Source organism: Lycorma delicatula, chromosome 6 (assembly GCF_047948215.1).
Source record: "Lycorma delicatula isolate Av1 chromosome 6, ASM4794821v1, whole genome shotgun sequence".
NCBI lineage: Eukaryota > Metazoa > Arthropoda > Insecta > Hemiptera > Fulgoridae > Lycorma > Lycorma delicatula.
In genome coordinates this window covers 96,784,258-96,808,714 of record NC_134460.1, presented here as the reverse complement: position 1 = coordinate 96,808,714, position 24,457 = coordinate 96,784,258, and the positions used below count along the sequence as shown (strand labels likewise).

The window sequence follows — 24,457 nt, the reverse complement described above, 5'->3', positions numbered from 1 at the left end:
TATGAATTTTATCTGTAATAAATAAAATTTCATTTTTTTTTTCTAAAAAAATATTTTTCTTATTATTTGATTTTTAAAATGTTTGTTGCATTTACTTCAGTGTGCTGGATCAAAATGTATTGTTAATTATTTTATAAATCTACTTAACATTATCTAATCCAATCACTAACCACTAGTGGTGGCTTGTAGCTAAAATTTGTGGGGGTGCTGCTCCAGAAAATTGTTTTCTGGGCCTTTTCAAGGCCATTGTTAAAGTTTACTGTAAAATGAAAGAACCAAAAAGAAATGAATCAAATAAAATAGCTGGAAACAGGATAATAATCTAATTCTATACTTTACTACATTCAAAAATATGGTACATGGTTTTTAAGCATGTGCTTAAAAACCATATTCAGTTTAACCGAATAAATAATAAAATGTCAAAACAGATAATATTTTTCAGTATCATTAGATAATAACTTAATAATCTACTGGGATGGTCTAATGGTGAACACATTTTTCCAAATCAGCTGATTTGGAAGTTAAGAGTTCCAGCGTTCAAGTACTAGTAAAGACAGTTACTTTTATACAGATTTGAATACTAGATTGTGGATACCAGTTTTCTTTGGTGGCTGAGTTTCAATTAACCACACATCTCAGGAATGGTCGAACTGAGACTGTACAAGAAATACACTTCATTTACATTCATACATATCATCCTTTGAAGTAGTACCTGAACAGTAATTCCCAGAGACTAAACAGGAAAAAGAAAGAAAAGATAACAACTTAATAAAATGTATGCTTAAAAACACTATAGTCCAGTGGTGGTTAATTTAAATTTCTATGTACACAGAAACAAACACATAATTAGTTTTTACTAATTACCTTCTCTTTCGCCCTTCCAGTGTGTTTTTGGACAGATTTGGCAATCAAAGAGCCCTTGCTTTCTGCCATTTTCTGATCATTACTGAAAAAATAACTAAACCACTTTCATATTCCTTCCACTGACTAAACTAGAAAAGGGAACGAACAAGAAATGTTCCATACACACGCAGAGTAAAAAAAAACGACATTCCACCAGCACACCAGGGTCAGCACTGCAGGAGCGACAGTGCTCTATCTCCCTTGCAGCCTCACATGCAGCTTCCTATGTGTGCATGCGCACAACAGCCAAACACCATGTCGCTGGAACTGTGAAGTGCATAGTTCCATATAAAAGTTTTTGTATCTTTTTCATAAACTGAGGGATGGCTACTGATATTAAACTTAAGGATTATATATTGTACAAGTATAAAGAAAGAATTAAAGAAATAAAAACTTATATTAAATGTTGTTGATTATCAAGTGGAAATAGGGAGTGCTGCAGTTCCACAGTGCTAAACGCGAGAGGCCACTGCTAACCACTAAAAGCAAACATAATACAATTCAAAGAAGATCAGTAATTTTTTTTATACAAGTTAGTTAACTAGGAATTTACGTTTGGTGACCTATGATTTAAATGAAAATTCATTTATTTTTTTGTCTAGTATCTCTTACTACTTACATTAAAAAAATCCATATTATTGAGAAACATTATATCACTAAAATGAATGAAAGTGACTGTTAATTAATGGATTAGAATCATATATTATGTTCATTACTGTTGTTAACCATGAAATTAGACACAATTCACAATAGACAGTATAGAATAGTAATTTTAGTTAGCATTTCTGTATGATAGGCGTAGTTATCATTCATATTTGAATCTGTGATTATAAAATCACAATGTCATTGTATTTTTACAAATTATTTCAGCCTATCAAGAAAACAAATAGAAGAAGAGCTAGTAAAAAATGATCCAGATTTATTAAAACCACAAGGTACAAAATGGTTAAACTTCACTGAATTTGCACATTATTTGTCTGTGCCTACTACAGAACCAAGTGTACTGGAACTCTTCAAAGTGATATCCAAGGTAAATATATATTTAGAAATGTAAATTAGAATTTGTATAATATATTCAAATTAGCTTGTGTAAATAAAAGCAATTATTTTATTTCTTGACAGAAGAGTTACATTAACTTATTGTTTTAAATTATCTATATTGATCTTTCTTATGGGTGTCATACATGTAAAGCATCTGAGATACAAGAGGCTCTAGTTTGCTACTAACTGGCAGAGTAATAATGTTTACTGTACAGCCGTTCCCTGTAGTAAACAGAAAGAAGGTATTACTTATAGGTCTGCATTTCAGCAGGCTTGGTATGCCAATATGCAACAATATGTTTGGTTTAGTGTAGAAGGCATTATCACTCCTTGTTTCCGTAGTGAGAATGGCATGAGGTGTTGCCGATTTTGAGAATAACTTGCTCCTCATCATGTCATGTCTACCATCTCTTTGGTTATGGCACTTAACATAATACTTAATTTCTTAAGCTAATATACAAAATATTCTATGTACAAGCTGAAAATATGGTTATCAGATAGATATAAAAATTAAATAATAGAACTGCTCCACCTTTCTCTAGAATAAATATAACTAATAATTTGTTTTATTGTATGTATTAATGTCCAGCAACAAAAATATTCTATTTTTCAGGACAATACTGGTAGAATAGATTTTCGCGAATATTTAATAAGTGCATTGCTAGTCTCAAAAGGTTCAAGTAAAGAAGATATGCTACATTTGTCATTTCAGGTAAGGCTTTATCTGTGCTTTTTTTGTATAAAATAAATAATGCTGAATTAAAAATAGTGAAGTATACAGATAAGAGCCAATTTAAAAGTAAGTTATTAAAAGTATTACAGTTTTAAAAGTAAGTTATTGGATTTTGGTGTAACATGAGTACAGCTTTCTTTAATTAATCAATCAAATTTTTAATATTTTGGGAATTAATCTCAGAAAAAGAAATGAACAAAACAGGCATAGTGTAAGATGTTGATTACAATCAAATAAAGTTGTCTGAATAATTATTTTACAATACAAAGCATTAAAAATATATTATAATGGGAAATTATTTATGAGAAGAGAAAGTTAAATAAAGAATGCACTAAAGATTTGAAATATTGTGCAATTTCCCTGTAAAAGGGCGATAGCGACACTATTTGTTGAATAATGGCAGCATTTTTTAATAAATAATGGATTGAAAGATACTGCAACAGGAATTGGAATAGCTGCCTATCTAAATATAAATCACGGGTCAGCACATCAGAGTATTCATGAATTTCACCTTCTTCATTAAAATACCGAGAGGTAACTGCCACACCATCTGACTACAGAATTGAAAGAATAACATGTGAGATAGCTGCAAGGTACTTTGCAGCACTATGAAGGTGATGGCTTCCTAAGAATAATTGTCATTTAAGGTAAAACTTAGGTCTTATCATGCACCAAACAGAAACTAAGAAAACGAACAAGGAATGGCATCATAATTTCTCATCAAAATTGAAAAAATTTAATTATCTCCCAAGAGTATTATAGCTTAGCTTTAATGTCTTAAAAACAAAGAAATTAATTCTATTATTTAAGTACTCTCTAAAAAACCTCCCAGAATAAATTCCCTATTAGACGTTTTTTAAGTTGACTTAACTGAAATTTTTTTCAGCTATGTGGTGGAAAAGAAGAAAGGTTGAATGCAGAAGACTTTTGTTTTATAATGAAATTATTTTTTAACACATATAATGATGAATTACAAAGATGGTTTAGAGAAATTGATATAAACGATTGTGGAAGAGTATCATACTGTAAGTATTTAATCTCATAACTATTACAAATAAAAAACTCAAGAAAACTAAAAACATTCATATTTTTAGAAGTATCTTTCTTCCTAAACAATCACTATTCACATAAATAAATAGATAAATAAAAAATTCTTATTCATAAATTTTTAAAAATATTTCTTATAAATTAGATTCTACTGTAGTAGTAAATTTAATATAAAAACATGTTTTTTGTGAATAAACATATGAAAATGCCTACACTCTTTCATTTCACTGGAATGTTAACAAATGAAACAAAATAGCAACTTTTATGTTAATAAATATAAAATAACTACACTAATCTTATCTAAATTTTGGTTCTGGCCATTGAAGTATTGCTCTCTCTCTCTCTCTCTCCCTCTCTTTATGAAATGGTGGAAGGGTATCGGCTCTGGTCATAGCAACACATACGTACGTCATTCCATTGTTGTCAGATAGAACTACCACCCTCTTGGCAACCATAGTCGTTGACTAGCTACTGAGTGGAGAGCATCTGTGTTGTTTGAGCATCATTTTTCATCAGTAATATAAAACAGTACATTTAAGTGCTATCACTGCCAGAAATTACACTAGTCTGTACATACATACAATTGTACATTTTCTACATAGTATTCTTATATATTGTAGAACATACATAATGTTTTTCAAGAATCATTAGTTAACTGTTGGTTTTAGCGATTTTTGTCATCCAATGAGTTCAAAAAGAGGTAGGCCTGTTTTTCATCAGGATGTAACGGTCCATAACCAAGCACAGGAAATGGTATGCAGTGTGAGAAAGTATTTTAAAAAAGAATCAAAAAGCAATTTAGAAAAGAATGAAACTTTCATTTCTTTTCAAAAAATTAGAGAACTTATTTCTCTAATAAGTTCTCTTATTAGAGAACTTATTAGAAGAACTTAGAGTTACTACTGCTGCTGTTAAAATTAGTAACAAAACAGTTTCCAATATTGCTAAAGAGAATTTTTTAAGTATGCAGAAAGGTTCATCCAAATTATCAACACTGGGCAAACAATGACCAAAGGATACTCCAGTAACTGACTTAGAGATATTTACAACTACTACTTGAAGAAAGAAACTCCAACAACTAAGAAGTTGTTTCTCTTCAGGAGGTTGAAATATTTTATGGAAAATACTTGTCTCTAATAAAAGTACTGCATAATATTGGCTTCAAGTACCAAAAAACTAATAGCTTGAAAGAGGAAATATTGTTGCATATCTTAATATTTTTATGAAGCAAATGAAGATAGTTAATTTTAATGAAATTGTTTGGTTAGAAGCAACTTGAGTTAAACCACTCAAACCCAAAAGCATTGACTGATGAAATTCTTGATGATATTATCCCTGTGCCTATCGATGAAGGTTTAATTGTGCCATGATGGAACAGCTAATGGGTTTGTGAATAAAGTGTTATTAATGTTCAAATCAAAGAAAACGAACGACTACCACAAGGAGATGAATAATGAAATATTCACAAAACAGTTCAAAGAAATGCTTTTGAAGAAAATTAAACATAGTAGCATCATAGTAATGAATAATGCTTCATATCACTTGATGCAATTGGATAAAGCACAGACTAACGCTAATCAGAAACAAGAGTTGATTGATTGGCTGGCTAGTTTCATGTGGGGTTCAATGCAGACCTTTCAATGATTACAGGACAACTTTTGGAACTATTCAGGGAAAAATCCTTTAAGACCTATTTATCAAATAGCAAAAGAAGCAGGCCTCAAATTCATCTGATTACTTCCCTACCATTGTCACTTCAATGCTACTGAAATAGTGTGGAGTCCCATCAAAGGATAAGTAAAAAATAATAATTAAAAGTTTACAATGATGAAAATAGAAGAAATTACATTGCAAGGAACAAATAGAGTAACCCCTCAAGGCTACAGAAAAGCAGTGCAACATGTTAGAGGAGGAAGCCATAAAATGAGAAATTCTGTTGGACATAGATGTAGACAATTTAATCATAAATTTAGAAGAATCATCTGGTTCATCTTCCAGTTACAACAGCAGCTCCGATGATGACAAAATGGATGGAATAAAACCACTTTCTGATGAATAACTCCACAGTATTTATTTATAATAATTATTTTTATTGTACGGTAGCTGTTTTCCTCAATTTAAATAATATATTGTAGTGATTATTATAATATTAATAACTATCGTAAATTATTAATGTAAAAATAAAATAAATACAGTTGTAGCCAACTGTAAATAATTATAAAAAATTACAAAAAAATCAGGCCTACAATAAAAAAAAAAAAATTAACAAAAAAATTAAATTAAAAATTATATTTTGGGAAATGGCCAACATTTAACTTGCAGAGAAAAGAATTACTAGGTTGACGACAAAGTACGAGTGAGAGAGATGAAAAGGGTAATAACAAGTCAGATACGTTTGGCAATATTTGACACCTCGCTATCCTTCAGAAAGCCACATTTGGCTACGATACATTAACCACCAGAACCAGACTCTCAATAACATCAGTATAATTCTTAAATGCTTGGAAGTATGGCTACAGATGGTCTTTTCAGAACTATGATGTAGTTTTTCCCACAGTGAAACCCACTTGGCATTGTTATTATTAATGCTTCCCTTAAAGGAAACCTGCTGTGATTGTGGTCAAGTAATATATTTGTTCTATATTTTATTTATTTGTTTCATTTAATACATTATTGTCATCAAATTTAATGTATTTGTAAATTTTCAATTTTTAAATGTTGATTATATATTACAAGTGATATCTGCTTATGGTTAGTATCTTTATATGTAGGACAATCTCTATGAGGTACTTAACAAAGTGTGATTGTGATGATGTGTGCGCATTGCTTATATGTCCTTTTACAATTATTGGTGAATGTGCACCTAGTTTCCACAATACTGTATTGCAGACAATGGAATTTAATTTATATTCTTCTATGTTACTGTGTCTGCATTTTATTGGTTCATCATGTGGTATTGTAAGATATCAAGTGATATTTAAACTTTCATTACTCTTAAAATTTCCTCAAGTTTAACTAAGACAGATTTTCTTTTTTTTTATTAAAACTACAACCAAAAACTGGTATTCCTTATGTTACAGCTTATACAAACAAGTTACTAGATTCTTATAAACATCTTAACAATGTGTCTGATTAATAGAATCTTTTTTTTTTTCAGATGACTTTGAGGAGTATGCATCAATTAAACTCGGGAAAATATTTAAAAAGAAGTCAAATGCATTTGATGAAAGGATACATTTACATGACAAAAAGGAATAAACAGTATTTATTTTAATTTTATGAATGAAACCATAAACATTGATTCTTGATCATAGTGTTCTAATTAAGTATTAAGAGTGTTATTTAAACACATTTTCATGATATGATTGAAATAAAAAGTAGATTTCCACATGTTTTTTCTTGTTATTGAATTTCATTAAAACATCGTGGCACAATACAACTTTATTGATTACTAATATAATATTTTTATAATTTAAAATTTAGTTACAATAAACATTCATTCTTTAGTTTTCAGTTTATCCAGCTACTTTCTTCCTATAATTCTAATTTCTTTTGGTATAGGCTAAATTCTGACAAAACTATTTTAATCTGAAATTTGTTCCTAGAATAAACTTTCAGAACCAAACTGTTAAAGTGAGTTTTCTATCTGTACACTGTTAACAATTGAATTTTATTCTATTTTTATTATGTTAATATTAATTAATTTATTTTATCATCGTGAAAGTTTCTTGTACAATGTTTTTGTAAATTTAAAACCAACAAATAATAATGCCAAGTACATTTTGTATGAGTTTGTTAGACAAATTACTGTAATATAAAATATCTCTTTCATCTTTTAATTTATTTATTGATTTATTTATCTGTATACTAATTTTGAACGATAGGTTAAAAAAAATTACTGAATCTTAATTCAGCTAATTCTAATCTTTAAAATAGATTTAAAATCAAGTAAGAATGCACATAAAAAAGTTTTCTACAAATTAAAATAATTTCTGTTCATCACACCATTTTTAAAGGGTTGTTTAGATTCCTTCTGAAATACTGAAATATTATAAATGTGCAATATCACTTAGTATTAATATATTTAATTTTTTTTCTAATATAATTTATTAAAAATTCTACAAAAGCATCAAAATATTTAAGTTAAAAATACAAAACTTTCTTACAAAAAGAGAAACAGTGAACCTTTATTTACATAAAGTAAAAGATGTAGGAAATTTGAATCGTGTACTGATTATTCTTTGTTCATATGTTATACTGAATTTAATATGATTTCTTACTATCATACTTGTTCTCCAACTTGGCTTATGATTTGGCTTATTAGTTAAAAAGTAATAGAAAGTATTATTAATATAAATTTTGATAAGCAGAGAGAATGACTAAACAGTAAAAACTGAAATATTTCACACTGATAGGGAAGTGCTGTTGATAATCTGAATTAATAGATCTTTAGAGTTTTTTTTCTTCAGTGATTAATACTTCTTGTACTTCTTTATTTAAAAATAAATAGGAATAAATGAATTTTATTATAATAAAAACAACTATCAGCATAATAGTTTTAAGATAATTGTTATTTTATTTAATTTATTTAATTGTTGTTTCCTGAAAAAAATATTAAGTGTATCAGTTATTGAATATATATTAAAATGTTTTATTTATTTTATTGTTAATATTATTATTATTGTAATTTTAGTTAGTTTTTAGATAGATCAATAATTCTTCTTTTTGTTATATTGTTATTCTTTTAAGTTTCTATAATAAAATTTAAATGTGATATATTTTACAGATTTTTTATCTTTTTATTTTAATTTAATTTTTCTAATGAGATTTACAGCTTCCTATAAACAGCATTTTTAGATAAAAATATTTCTCTTGTTATGAAATCAAAGTAATGAGAGTAACAGGTAATAGAACCCGATGTTTGTGTAGCTAATGTGCAATTGCTCTAAACATAAGTACAGCATTTACAAAAATTCATATGTTTAATCTTTTATTTTTTTAAAATTTATTTACAATCAGTTTCATGAGCAATGGAACTACAAGTAAATAGTAAAGAGTAATAATGACATGAAAAGAAGGCATGCAGTGATACCTTCCAAGACAATATAAAGGTTTAAACAAAGTACAGTATAGTGAAAACTACAATGAATGAAAATATAACTAAGTATAAAAAAAGTACACACAATTCAACAATTAACTATTAAGTACAAAAGTTAAATGATAACATAACTTAACACAGGGACAGAGAACAATAAAATTAAATTGTTCTCTGTCCCGAACTACTTCAGAGTAGGTTCTAAGAAATGTTTTATGATTATAGACCACAAGGAGGCACAGCAGTAGATGTATTTCTTTAAAATAGCTAGGCCAATTCTTGCATTTCATGGGTACCACCTCAGAGCAAGTTCTTAGATTAGTTTTGCAGTTATAAGTCAACAGGGGAATGTTGCATTAGGTATGTTTCTTCAAAACAGCTTTTTAATGTTTTTAAGTCTTTCTAATCATTCGTTGTGGGCTTTTTAAAATCATTAATTTTATTTTACTTGTGTTATAAATCAAATGTTTTCTCACTTACTGCTTTTTTCAGTCTTCCTATCTTACCTATTGGTAGACATCCCAACCCCGTATGGGAAGGCCTTGTCACCCTCCTCCATTCCTAGCCCTGATGGGCTTTAACTGAAGTTGTCTTTCGCCCTTTAACTTTTTACATCTCATAGTAATAAGCCAGGCCTCATTGGGATGCCACCAATGTAAATGCCTTGCTAAACATTTACATTGGTGATTTTTAAACTCAGCTTTTGCCTTCACTGCAGCCTTTGTCTGGACATCTTGAAGGTACTACATCGTTGCCCTCTGAACCAACTAACAAAGTTCGCGGAAGCACGAATCCGGTGCCTAGTTCTACTTTTACTGAGCCACAGCAGATGTCTCATAATTTGAGGCAAATTTAATAACAACATACCACCAAAAATGTTGTTCGCAACAACGGAATTCAGTCCTAGTTCCCTTACTGAACTCACATTCAGTTCATACCCCAGACTTAGGTCAATTTACGAACACCGATCTGGTCTATAAGGGAGAGGCGGACAGACCTCCTACTCCCACTCAGTTCCATTGCAGAGTCCCACGTGACATTTACTTGCTTTCTACTATCATCGAGATGCTGCTACACCCCACGGCTGCATGGGATCAATGCCCTTGGAAGTGCAGTCGCCATCCTGCTGACAGTGATGTATGCTCATTCAAAAACTGCTCACATCAAAACGGCACTACACCTCACAGCTACATGGAAATCCATACCCTCGACAGTGCAGTCACTGTTCTGCCGATAGCCAACATTCAATAAATAATCACCACAATTTCTATTTAAACGTGGATCAATGCCAACACACCTACCTTCAGCCAATCAACTGCCCAGGCGGTCTTTAGCCACCCGAGGTGTTACTCTACTATACCCCTTCACCCGTCCAGCTCAGGGCGAGAAATCAGAGGAAGCCAGCCACAATAGTCTATTCTCTGCAAGTCTTCCAGTTGATACGCATATCAAAGAACCTATTGGTAGACAGAAAGCGTTGTTTTAGTACCATATTTGAATATATTTTTACAAATAAATTGTTCAATAATTTAAATTAAATGTATAACTCCACTATGCCAAGTTTAAATCTTACGTGTTTTTTACATAAATCAATTTTTTTATTATTATTTTTTTAATGTAAAAGTTTTAAATTTATTTGTTACTATTGATTCTAATACCGGCATTTTTCTATATTTTAAAATTGTTCTAGTTTCTTTATTATATTTATCCACTTATAAATGTTCATGAAAGCAGTTTTTAAAGGTTCTGTTAGCCACTGCAATAAAGGTTTTAATTTTTCTCTTTGCTTTCTCTTTTTGCAGACACCTCTTTATTAAATCTAGATTTATTACCAATTTAACTGTTTGTCAACTTTAAAAGCAATTTTTTCTCTTTTTTGTATAGTTTAATACTCTATTAAGTGTTATTTTTTTCATAGTATGCGTGCACTGATTTATTAATTATTTTTGCTGGTAATGCTGATTTTTTTTTTATAGTGTATTTTTATTTATTTTTTATACTTCTGCGAAAGCATTTAACAGAGTTAACAAAAAAAATCAGTAAAGAAAAATAATTAATTACAAAAACAAATGTACATATTATTTTTTAACCATCAATAAAAGGCTCTTAATTCAACCAACAAAAAGGCTATTTGAAGCTAAAGAAAAATAGTCGCTATAAAAGTGAATGGTTGTGAGAAAAAATTTTTATTTTAATTTTTGCAGGTTTCACATAATAGAAATATTATAACAAAAAAATATTTATAAATTTTAGAAAATTTAAATGTCAAGCAACTATTTAATAATGAAATGCATGACTTCAAATTGATTAAGTCTGAGTAATTTTTTTCATTGTCCACACAAATCAAGATTGCAAACCATTCAATCTCAATCGTTTTTTAACAATTTAAAATGTATTGCCATTAAGAATGCTATAAAGAAGCAGGAATGCGTACCTAAAATGCAACATAAATTGATTGTTTTATAATTTTATTTTAGTAATATCTCATTTATTTTTCCATGAATTTTTATAAAAATCCTTCTTAGATTTCTTTCATTTTATAAAACATTGTACATATAATTCATTAACATTTTAATATTCCTGGAGTATTTTATACTGTAAACAAAAAGCAGCAAAACCTACATACTGCACAGACATAACCTTCAATATTTTCTAACACAACATATGTAACTTTTATACATTTTTTTTTACTGACATTCCTACTATTATCTTCCTTTCAGATTACCAAATAGCACTGACCTGGAGTCTATTCCTAGGAACTATTATGAAAACAAAATCAGTGTACCGAAGAATTTATTTTATACAACATAACCACACATTGTATATAAATATTTATACAAACACACACACACATACACAAATTAAAATAGGGAATCACAGCCTATCAGATCTTAATAAGTTATGGGTTTGTCACCATTACATGCTAAAAATAATTACCATTTATATAAAGTTAAACCAAATTAATTACTTAAAATTAAATATGCTTGTTTTAACTTTCTCCCAGGGAGAGGATTGTTTAGGCTGCAACTAACCAAACACAGTCAATCTGTGTCTGTACAATCACCCAGTTCAAATTATGGTCAGATCTAATTTCTTAAAGATCAAAGGCATTTCCTGAATTTTAGTGATGAACAGTTAAATTAAAAAATGACCACTGAGTCCAACAATGCAACACCACACTATTTCACCATTAATGAGAGTTCTCGTTTTCTCCTAATCATGAAATTACAAGGTGATCTAAACTCTAGAATCTCTTATAACCTGAATAGGGTTATTGAGCACATAGCTTGATTGGACCATCCTTCCACAGAAACAAGATTCAACAAGGCAATTGATAATGCATTTGTCTAACTCTTAATAAGAGATATTCTCTAATGCATTGTAAAAGTGCACTATGTAATTAAAAACGGTTATATGACAACTACAATTGCATTTCAAATGGAAGGATAACCCAGTCATATTACATCCTCTAAATTACAGCCCTAATCACTTATACTGTGTTTTAACATAGTTCAGATGAAAAAAAAAAACTAAATTTTTATAAGTAGATATAGTATATTATTAAGTTAGGTTATCATACTAAGCAATTGTTTATTTTTTGTTCTAAAATTGTATTTATTTTGTGGTTCTGTGAAGTGTATTGTACAATTAAAAAAAAAATCATCAAACATTAAAAAACAACCACTTTTTAATTTTAAATTGGTTATACAGTATTTCAATGACGCATAGTATTCAAAAGGTGAATATAATCATAGATAGCTATTTTGCACATTGCTGCAGGACATTTATTCAAATCTAGTTAGCAAAAAATTGGATTACCAATATTAATTTTATTTAGAATTAATGAAACTATATTTTAAATTATGTAGAACTGTACATAAATATGAATAAAAAAAATTATTTTATAAAATGAAATTAAAAGTTTGAGTGAATGAAGGTTAAACTACTATAAAATACAAAAACAGTACTGAAAAGTAAATGGTCATACTGTAAACTGGATCACAAAATACTACGCTTCACAATATTATTAATAATGTCAATACTTTACTAACTTTTATGTAACTTTATTGCTAGAATTATAATAGTGGCATCATCATTCTATATTATGAAACATTTTTCATTCTTTTTTTCCATTTGTAAGTATATTTTAGTTTATAAGTACTACAAAACGCTTAAATTTAAATATGAAGGTATGAAGTATCAATATTTTCTTTTCTTTCAAATAATATTATGATACTCTTTAGAAGCCAAGAAGAATAATTATTGTTTCTAATCACATAAAAGTTTACAACATAGGTCACTTATTTTTTAATTTTATCTTATGGTTAAAGAACAGCTAATATACATGCAATATATGTACTATGAAAAGTGAATAAATTATTACCAACTAACAGAACCCATTTCTAATGAATTACTGGGCCTGAACCTTGACCTTCATTTTCTCAAAATCAAGAAAAGTGCACTTGTCTCCTATGGCTTCTAGATGTCTCATTTACAGTACAATAATAATCATTACTACAAACCCCAAACTTTGTGATTGAGAAATGCTATTATTCAGATTAGAATTTTCTCACTGCTTCAGATAAGGAAGTTACAGTACACTATACAGGATAACACTAATGTTCAAATTTGTTTTTAAAAAAGAAATAAAAATTTATAAATTTTTTTCTTCGGGGAAATATAAGATGAAATCTAATGTGCAATCATGTATATATTGCAATGAGAACAATATTTTGGTGTCATATATTGAACTTCAAATTGTTTTAAAAATAATGAACATAGAATACAAGGTTTGCTACGTTTATTAGTGCTATAATTATTACTCTGGATTTTAATTAGGTATAAGTTAAGTTTCAAACTCAACGAGTTACGTTTTTAAAAAACAAAACTTTATTTTATACAATTAATATAAATTTAATTGTTAATAATTAATTGTTAACATCATTATGCGTACATGCAAATGACTTATAAAATAGGACGATGTATACTGAACGAGTTCTGTACAGAGACTAATTATTATTACACTTGACAAAGGATCCAGCTGTGTTGCATTCCATCAAATAGTAGATTTCTTTGTATTTAGAGATATGAAACACATATGCCCTATGGAATGCAATGCGTCAGGATTTTACTGTAATGTAACTTAAATGTGTATCCAATTTGTTTATTTCATCAATCGACCAACTTTTTGATGTGCTGAAGATCTTCACATAATTAGTACAATTTTCTTGATTCAGGGGAGGCTGCGCCATTTGTTCTTATAATGATTGTATTCATAACTTCTTAAAACCTTAGATATCAGGTTGAATTTTTAATTAGAACCCTTCAAGAGAATGTCACAGGAAGACCATCAAAATAGCATTAAACTATAACTGGTCTAGCCAGGCCTCTAACTATTAACTTTAATGATAGAAAAATAATTTTAAATTAAATTTAATACTTAAAATTCCTTATCATTACTGTATAAAAGAATAAATTACATATTATATTACATATAAGAATAAATTTTAATATCTCATTATTACAGTTCAAGAATTATTTTAATACAACATTTTTACAGTTTTCACATGTAGTTTGACATTTTTTCCAGGTAAACTCGGAATGGTGTTCTGAATTTTATGTATGGGAAAGTAACTAAACTTAAATAATGTTTTTATTTTAAATAAAATACTAATTTTCAGAAAACAAGTTTTTATCTATTATCTACTTTTCATATTTTCTATTTGTGCTATCCTTGTTAGCAATAATACATCATTTCTAATAAATTTCAAATGTGATTTTGGTAATAATTTCTAACAGCAAAAGCAGAAAATTAAAATAACTGAAATTAAAGCCTTTGAGAACTATGCGCTAATCCTGTAAAGCAAGATAAATAGTGTTAATAGTTGTATAAGTTGATAGAAAGGAATCTTGATTGTAAAACCGTTTGTCTAGGTAAACTGGTTTACTTTTATATAAATTTCGGTGGAACACATAAGATGTTTCTTTTGAATTATTTAATGTACATGAAACTAATGTTCTACTTTTAATAATTTAATTTTGGTTGACATTTATTATTTGGTTTGCAGCAGCCTATCATCCCATTCTTTTTAAAAAAATTCTACAACGTAAGCTTTCTGAAAAAAATGATAATTTCTCATCTTCCAATTTTTTTCTCTGGGAATTTCATTCCCAGCTATACTATTTATATCATTTTCTTAGTGTTATCAAACAAACACCATGTGGTGCCATATTTCATTTATCATTGAGATACAGCACTTACTTAAAAATTCACATAAAAAAAAAAACAAAAACATCTTTCAAAACAATTAAAATACATCTTAAAATAAAAACCCCCTGTAGTGTATGCTAAGATCGAAATAAAAACACAAAGATATATTGCGCTATATTTCTAATTAAGATAAGAAATTAATTTATTTTATCTGCTTTATAGCAAATGGCATAAATAGCTGAAATACAGAAATTCAAATATTTGAATATAAATAGGCGGCCCTAAGTAATCATAAAACATAAGATAATTTCATTTCTTTATCCCCTAGAATAGTTTGTATGTTAATCCCTAGTTTAAATCTGGACACAATGCCTCATAATAAATACAATCCACAAGGATGTGGTTGGCAGTCACAGTAAGCACAAACTGGTGCATCTGTTTGAGTCATCAAATACCCATGAGTGAGCCTAGTGTGCCTCATTCGTAAACAGCCAGATAATAACCTCCTCCCAACAGTTATTTCTGCACGAGGAGCTCCACAGTGAAATTTATTGTTCATGGCAGCATCCCACTCAATTTTTCACTCATTAACTACTCTCTTCAGGAAACAAATACTATTATTAGAAGCAATGCAACTGGTAAAAGGAGGCTGAAAACAAGCCTCTTTTGCTGCACTATCTGTGCACTCATTGCCTGAAATTCCTGTATGGCTGGAGATCCAGCAGAAGCTTACTGTTGTATTACGTCTAGTCATTTACGAAATGACATACTGAATCTCACAAACAATGGGTGTCTGGAGCATACATCATTAATGGCCTGTAAGGCACTCGTGGAATCTGAGAAAACAAGAACATGTCAAAATTTTTGGCTAACCAAATGAAAGGCCTTATTAGTTCTGCAACAGAAGTACTGGTGACACTGGGAAGGCTGTGGGTGGCATGTAGAGCTGTTGCCAACCACAACTAACAGAACTAACGTTTCTACAGCCATTCGTATAAACTATAATATCAGGAAAATCCTATTTATAATACCATAAAATTAGTTTTGCAAAATAACCAGATTTGTATTCTTTTTATTGTACTGACAAAGATTAAAGTAGTAATTAACAAGAGAAGGCTGCCAGGGAGGGTAATAACATGGAGCAACTGTAATGACTGAAAGTAATTATATATTTAGGGCTGATAAAAGGCACTGAGCTCTGATACCAAGCAGAACAGTAGATCTCAGCTGTTCCTGGTATCAATTAGCATGCTGGTTTGAGTTGGTTGTGCTTTAATCCAAGCCATGTAGGAGCATATCATTTGCTTCTGTCTGTTACAAAGGGATGGCTCACCACTGTCCATCAGAAGACTTACCACGGGGCTAGAGTGAAAGGCATCTATGTAAATGTGGCAAGCTGGGTGAATGAATGATGGACTGCATTGAGCATTTTTAGTAAGTGATCTATCTGTTGTGGAATATTCTTATGTATAACAGATCCAACCCTCAGGATCTCTAATGCAATTCCAATATCATTCATTTAATGTCTTGCAATCAGAATCCATATTAAAAACAGGTGTTAAAAATTAATAAAAAATCTTCTTGTTAATAAAGTACAATAATAAATATTATATATGTAGACTAAATTTCAGGTAACTTTGTATTATAACAAGAAAATTATAGCAATACATAGGATTTAAACTTTGGAAGAATTTTACTCAATTTTATAATTCTGCAGCTTGATTCACTGATGATCACCAATTCATAATTTCACAACAATACTGTTTATCCTATTTTAACTTAAGTGCTGAAAAAATAAGTAATCCACATACTGCATTATTTAAGAGGAATGTAAATATTTTTAATAACTAATTAATTTTAACAGGTAAAACAGTTAAGCCTAACTGTAAGTCAAAAACTCTGGTATTTTTAATTGAAAAATGGTTTTAACTCATAAATATAAACAACTGCAATGATAAAATGAACCAAGTTTATTACTCCAAATTTTTATATTTGTAAATTAAAATCATAGCCAACTGTGTTGTACAAAAAACATAGAAAAAACAAAAACCAGATTATCACTTTAATAATACACTTCGTATAAATGAACTTCAAGTAGAATTATTCACAAAAAAATTATTAACACTAAAAACCAGAAGAAAACCTTGATTTACATTCTGCACTAGTAACAGTACTATTGATTTTTTTCTTTATATTTGATGTAAACAAATTATCAGAATCAATATTTTCTTCCATCGAATCTTCATGATCATCAGAAATATTACTATGTACATCAGTCTGCCTTGTATTAGTTAAATCATTAACTTCATTTGTTGATCGTACACTATCATCTAAAAAATGTAACCCTAACATATTTTCACTAGTATTTTCATAAGGAAATGAAACAGTTGTGCTATCTGTGATAGAGGGTACTAAATGTTCATTACTATTATCACCATTATGACTCTGAACTGTCAGTTCGCTATTTAAGGACTGAGCCAGCCAATTATTTATTTTTGAATTAATATTTATACCTTCGCTACTTTTAGGTTTATTTTTATTATTAACACACCACTCATCATCTTCTATATCCCATATATCTAAAAGGCACTGTGATAGTGGATCATTTAAACTTAATAATTTTTGTTTAGAGAATCTCCAAGACTTATCAATTTGAACTTTTTTGTCAACTTTACACTTTCTTGAAATATTATTCAATATTTGTTTATTTGGTTTTATTAATATTTTATTTAAGTTATCATTGCTCAAACTACCAGTAACTTTTAATGGCCGACTTGACAAATTTTCTATAGCTTTAATGCACTTTTCTTCCCAGGATGATAATACTGTAAGATCAATATGATTAAAATCAATAGCAGGTTCATCATTTGTTATTAATTTCTGGTAAAATAAATCACCAACTGATGTATTTCTAAAAACACAGACACCAGTATCATTTAAATTGTAAGGAATACTAGTTAATCCAATCATACTTAAATTACATCTGGTAGATATGGATGGATTAAGACAAAAACCTTTAAATTTTGCGTTTGTAATCATTTCATCAGGCGAAGGTAACAAAAAAGGTGCAACATTTCCTTTTTCGGTCTCAATACAACAAATTTCATTAATATTTTGACTTCCAATAAATACAACTTCATTATTTGAAATAGAACATGAGCTACCAAATAATGGTGGGGATTCCATCATATGCTTCCATTGTTTTGTAAAACCTTGTCTTAAGTCTATTTCAAATAAATGATGGGTAGTTCCTAAATAAATATTTTTTTCATTACAGCTACTTTTTGTAATTAAGGATACATTATCACATAACATACTATTCAGTTTTGGATTCCATTCATGAATATTTTTTTCAACATTTGTTCTTAAATCTTTAAGATAAACACAAGATCTAGTTGATATAATAATGTTATTATTTGTTAAATATTTTACACTACCCCAATGATCACATGATTTATTACAAAATTTATCAAGATTTACACTAATTTTACTTTCATTTTTCATTTCAGGAGACCATATATTTAATTTATGAGATGTTGTAAGAGTACAATATTCACCATTTAATTTGTCATTAATTGATATACTTATAATACTATCATTCATTTCATTATGGCTGTGAATCTTTTTAAATTTTCCTACATCATAGATTTTGAATAAACTTGAAAAATTTCTTTGACGAACTGCTATATAACTGTCACTTACTGCTGTTTGAAGTACAGCTTGTTTATTTCCCGTATGCAAATATTTTGTTTTTGTTTCAGAGGGAACGCAATCTGTTCCAGTAATTTCTATAGGTGTAATTACAACTATTCCAGGTATACTGTCACGAACTGAAATTAATGAATAATCATTTAAATATGATAATGTATTTACAACACCATCAGTATAGTACCAATTATAAAATCCTGAAAAATTGGGATCTGGATCATTATCCAGATGTTGTGCTAATTTCACTGTTCCTGTAGACGCTTTCTTTATGCGACCACTTTTTAATCTATATGGCTGATAATGTGTTGTTTTTAAATTAGCTAAGATAATTTTTTCTTTTTGTCTTTCCCATCTTTTTTTATCATGCACTAATTCTGTAGAAGGATCAAGCCAATTTAAATTGTCTTCTATAAAGACTGCAGGATCACCATACGGCATGCACACTGAGCAGCTGTATGATGAACAATCATACTCTTCAACATATTTCTTTTTTAAATGTTCACTTTCCTCATTATCGATGTAAATATTTAATGATGGAATTGTAGAATGAACTAATGACTTAAAATCAGTTTCTTTCAATTCTTTTATAACATTCACAGCTGAAATATCATTAGGTACAGTGATACTTTCAGACATTATGAAAGATTATTAAAACAAATATATTATATCACGAAAGCCCGAGCAAATAAATAATTCACATGTACGATAGGTTACTTTATGTATAATACAATGTAAATATAACTTACGTAATAACATAACCTAAAAGTACTGACAACAGTACATACAACCGCAACCAAGATTTCACATTCACTTTTATTGAATAATCTAAATAATTCAAATAAAAATTTACATCACTGAATATTTAAACAAGTTTAACCAACACAATGTACTTGACAACAGCATAATTAGTAAATACGGATTAACCACACGCATGGCCACTAATATATGATTCGTTCAAAACCAAAAAGATTAACGAACTGAAAAAATGCTTCCTTTTACAGTTCATCAGTTTATTACACCTGTTCAATTTTTTTTTCAATAAAAATGTAAATGTTTGCGATATATATATATATATATATATATATATATATATATATATATAAACGTGGCAAGCCACGTTTGGAATATGTAAAACAAATTGTTAGGGATGTAGGATGTAGAGGGTATACTGAAATGAAACGACTAGCACTAGATAGGGAATCTTGGAGAGCTGCATCAAACCAGTCAAATGACTGAAGACAAAAAAAAATATAAATATATATATTTTTTTAAATTACAGTACGCTAAATTTATAACACTGTAATAGTAGTAATATTTAAAATACAAAATAATTCAACTCTAGAAATCGGGAAATCCCAGACGTCTTGAATTATCTGCTACTAATCAATGATGCGAATCTTTATCTTTCAGACTCCGTAAATAAGCAGAATATGCGATATCAGTCACCAGTGAACTGTAAAGAAACTACATGAAAAGCCGTTGAGCTCTAAATGCGACGTTGTGGAGTGAAGTTAAGTTGGTACTTTAGTGACTGCAGACCCGTATTTCTTTAGAAATAATAATAATAAAGAAACAGTGTCTTAATTCAAAACATATGTGATTATGTTGGAATGCTTTGTTTTGAACCTTTAACTACGAGTCCAAACAGTTCATTTTAAATACGATGGAGCAACAAATTATATCGCATAAAACAATACGACCGTGGTTCGTGGTATGCTTGAAACTACTATCTCCCATTTCGATGACATCGCTTGTCCTCCTCGATGGCCGATCTAAGGGTACCCGATATTTTTCTTTGAGAATTCTTGAAAAAATCGTGTATTCCTGAGGCGAATCACGACTATTCAAGAACTTAAACAAGCCACTGTAGATGGTTGGTTACTGATGAATTACAGAAGCGCAGTCGCAACATCTTCCAAACACGTTTTCAACAATACATTAGTAATGTGATTATGACGGTTCTAGGACCAATGGAATTAACAAAACCGTATGGCGGTTCTCGAACAAGTGCAACCAACAAAGGTACAAAATCCAAACTTGTCACAGAACTGCAAACAAAGATATGAAAACAAAAACTATCAAATTAAAACATTTTGTACTGCACGATCACAACGTATTTGTTTTACTTTTGTTTGTCTTCTATAATAGTATGATGTCGAACTCGTTTTCAACAGATCCTCATAAGGCACTGTCAGTATTACACCATGGCGTTCAGTGCAACTAATATGGGATCAAAGTCCAAACTTGTGCTAGAACTGTAGTGCAGTTCTAGTATCTAGTACAAAAAATTAAACGATCAAATTAAAACTAAATTTCCATATAATAAAGAGTGCACCTGATTCAAATAACAGTTAGCCTTCAACCTAGTAGCACATACCCTGTTTGAATGGTAAAAATCAGATTAACAGTTACAGATATATTATAAGGGCACCCCCTTCAAAGTAGTGCCCTTGTTGATACCAGTTGTTGAAAGGTAAGAAAAACAAATGGAATGTGTCATCAGAAGGAGATCAAAAATTGTTCAAAGCCATAGGACCCACCATTCTCAAGATATCTGCAATTTTTAATCCAAAATTCAGATCCAGTTATTGACTTAGAATATTTTTCACAATTAGAGTGCTATTGCGGCTGTCATCATAAATGCAATCCATTGTAATGCTTCTGTTTATATATTTGACTTGCCTAGTATGTTTAGTTGTTGTAGTAGGACCTGTATACTCTAATATGTATTTCACTTGCTTTAAAATTAGTAGCATTTGATGTTTAACTCCCATCAGTTGTTATATAGTAACTGTATAATTTACTTATCTATTCATTGTATTCATTACATTCAACATTTTACCAATAATCTTTTACAACTGATTCTGAAAACATGATTATTTACAGTGTGGTGGCGGATGGCAGTTAAATATGTAATACTGGCAAAATACCAATGTCTGGAATTATCTGTAGTAAATCACTCATGGCAGTCAGAAAGCAATTCATACTTCCTTCTTTCTGGTGTAAAGTTACTGCACTACTTACAGTTTTTAAGGGAGAAATTTGATTTTTTTGAGGACTACTAGAAACAAACTTTTTCTAATCAGTCCTAAAATTCTAGAGTGCTGGCACACTGATCATTGAAGAGCTACATTCAAAAGGAATACCTGTATAGAGCTACACTCTATACAGGTTTTCTGATGTTTGCACTGTTCATGGAGCTTCATGCTTCATGTCAAACACAATATCAGTTTTTTAAAATATTTTTTTATCTAAGTCAGCATGGTATGCAAGATGTCAACCAACATCATCTAGATATACTGTATAAGATATACTGTACTTTTGTCATGACTTCATTTCGTATTAACTAAAAATGCAAGTAATACACTGTTGCACATTCCACTATGCTATTGCAACTGTCTGTATGAAATAAAATCCTAATCTTTACTATTTCACTTCTGCCATCCACAGTAACCTATTAAACCAGTGTAATATTCAAAAAATGTATCAACTGATTTTTTTTTTCTTTTCAGTTTATCTAAAATAGATAGAAATAGCTTCTTAGAAGATATTTCTAACACTGTTAAAAAGATTCAACTTTCTATAATCTCAATAAAATTTTAAGTTTGGGTCCTACCTAACATCTTATTAATGTAAAGAGTTTTTCACTGTGGTGTCAGAGTGCTGTTTACAGCTGATTAACAACATAGAGAAACATATTTTCCAATGTCCTATTTTGCACTTTTATACAAATTGGAAACTAATACTTTTATTTTTTTTTAAGAAGTGATGGGAATTAAAAAACGTTTTTCATCTTCACTACTTTCATTTTCTTAACAGTATTTACTATTAAAACAAGCTGTAGTATATTTTTTTTTAAATTATATTATTTCAAGTTTTTGTACGCTACCTTGTACTATCAAGCGGCGCAATTCATAAAGATACATTAAAAAAATGAATAAAATGATATATTCGAGTCCCGCGGTTCATCAAATGGAAAAAAACGTTGTCTAACGAAATTCGAGGTATTTTTTGAATGTATTCTTTATTACAAATCTGAAATATAATGCTTTCACGCTTATTTCATTTTTCCCCATTTTCATTTCACTATTAGGTTAGGCCATGTTTAAAACTATAAGCGTAGTTCGTTGACTTCGTCGCCTCTTACCGACGAAGTTGTAACGAACTCCGTGATATATAGCGTGTTAAAATTTGATGTAAATCGGTTGAGTCGTTGCTATGTCACCTTAACCGATCAGTATCAGCTGATTTTGGTCAGTCCACTTCTGAAGTCTGAATATTTTTATACTGGTTAATGCTTCCCGTGGGGACCGCCTGCGACGCTTAAGTGGTGAGGTATGCGATGCGATCACCTCGTGCGAGGCTAGACCGATCACCACCATCAACTGATAACAATCGGGGAGTGCCCTTGGGACGTTGTTTTGAGAGGTGCAATTGGGTCCTCTTATAATACCTCTGCAACAATCATCCGATTTTCAAAATTCAGATGGGTATTTGTCAATAGATCGAAGGCTAACTTTTCCATACATCAGGTACACTCTCGATCTAACAGATCACGGTTACTCGGAAATGTATATATATATATAGTTTGCTTGTTATCGCATCACGCGAGAACCGACCGACCGATTACTTTCAAATTTGCAGGATACACTCGTGTTATCCCAGGCAAGGTTTTAATCCATCGACTGAAGTCCTAGCTTCCTTGAAGGTTTAGAAAGGGAAAAATAGTCATCATTTAAAATAGACTTAAACATTTCTCTTTTTTTATTTTTGTTAATTTTATATTTTGTGTTACTATTCTGACAAAGGTTTTTTCACCACTTTCCTTGATTCTTCTAGACAAAAACTGGGACAGAATCCGTTTTTAATTGATGGAGTAACACAGCTGCTTATTACTGACATGATCTATAAATTGTATTTACTGAATTGATTAAAAGAATTATTTATAACAACTGAAATTGAAAACCTAATCAGGAGCAAAGTATATGACAAATAGGTCTCAAGCTTGTAATGAAAATACAAAAGATAGATAGTACAGAACAACTCCGCTCAGTCTATGCAATTACATTTTAGTTTAGAAAGTCATTGTGGTATAAATTACACTAACAGTCAAAACTATTTGCTAAGTTTTGAATTTTAATAGCCTTTGTACTGGAAATACTGGGACAGATATGAAATTGCATCTAATATGAAAAAATTTTTGATATTGTCATGATGTCAATTAGCAAAATATTGTTTTTTCGTAGGAAATTTATTACATGAACTTTGTATTAAATTTATCAAGAAATAATTTACACCACGTTACATCTATTAAGAAAAATATGCCAAAGATATAAGCCCATCTTTTCAATTCAAGTTTTTCAAAGGCTTCAACTTGCGTTTTATATAAATCTCTTGAAAAAGTAAGGTTTTATTATTTTTTTAATAAAAAAAAATGTGTTACATTCATTGTTGTTTATTATTAGAGACCAGATTATATGCATTTGCATATTAAGTCCATTTCACCAGTTATTGCATATATTCCTTAAAATCTAGTCATAAAGCACATTTTCGCTATACCTACAATATTTTTTGGTACGGTACCTAGTTAATAAATTAAATTTTACGTTGTAGGCAGAAAACCTATTAGCCGCATCGCTCTTAGAGTGCACTTAGCAGCCATGCGTTTATTGTTTTGGTAGGATAACATTATTATGAGGCCAAGTAAAACACAGACTAA

At 29.7% G+C, this 24,457-nt stretch overlaps 2 protein-coding genes and 1 long non-coding RNA gene across 4 annotated transcripts in view; 1 reads left to right on the top strand and 2 right to left on the bottom strand.

The window, feature by feature from the left end:
* The window catches only part of LPCAT (lysophosphatidylcholine acyltransferase), a 151,541-nt gene extending 144,064 nt beyond the window's left edge, over positions 1-7,477 (top strand). For both annotated transcript variants that reach the window (XM_075368151.1, XM_075368152.1), the window contains exons 8-11: positions 1,774-1,933; positions 2,558-2,656; positions 3,564-3,702; positions 6,882-7,477. In XM_075368151.1, the coding sequence (XP_075224266.1) occupies positions 1,774-1,933; positions 2,558-2,656; positions 3,564-3,702; positions 6,882-6,982 (499 nt within the window). In that variant the 3' untranslated portion in view covers positions 6,983-7,477. The remainder of the gene's footprint in view (positions 1-1,773; positions 1,934-2,557; positions 2,657-3,563; positions 3,703-6,881) is intronic.
* LOC142326054 (uncharacterized) overlaps positions 1-19,739 on the bottom strand; it is a 46,352-nt gene extending 26,613 nt beyond the window's left edge. The window contains exons 1-2 of the long non-coding RNA XR_012756660.1: positions 19,485-19,739; positions 10,121-10,276 (exon numbers count right to left, since the gene is read on the bottom strand). This is a non-coding gene — a long non-coding RNA (uncharacterized LOC142326054). The remainder of the gene's footprint in view (positions 1-10,120; positions 10,277-19,484) is intronic.
* On the bottom strand, positions 16,986-19,489 carry TAF1C-like (TATA box-binding protein-associated factor RNA polymerase I subunit C-like). Its single transcript, XM_075368149.1, has one exon. It carries the CDS (start codon positions 19,372-19,374, stop codon positions 17,155-17,157), a length of 2,220 nt encoding a protein of 739 aa, XP_075224264.1. The 5' UTR covers positions 19,375-19,489; the 3' UTR covers positions 16,986-17,154.
* Positions 19,740-24,457: the final 4,718 nt, after the last annotated feature.

Bases quoted from the DNA above. Each gene is read 5' to 3' on its own strand.
- TAF1C-like (XM_075368149.1), bottom strand. From the start codon at position 19,374: ATGTCTGAAAGTATCACTGTACCTAATGATATTTCAGCTGTGAATGTT.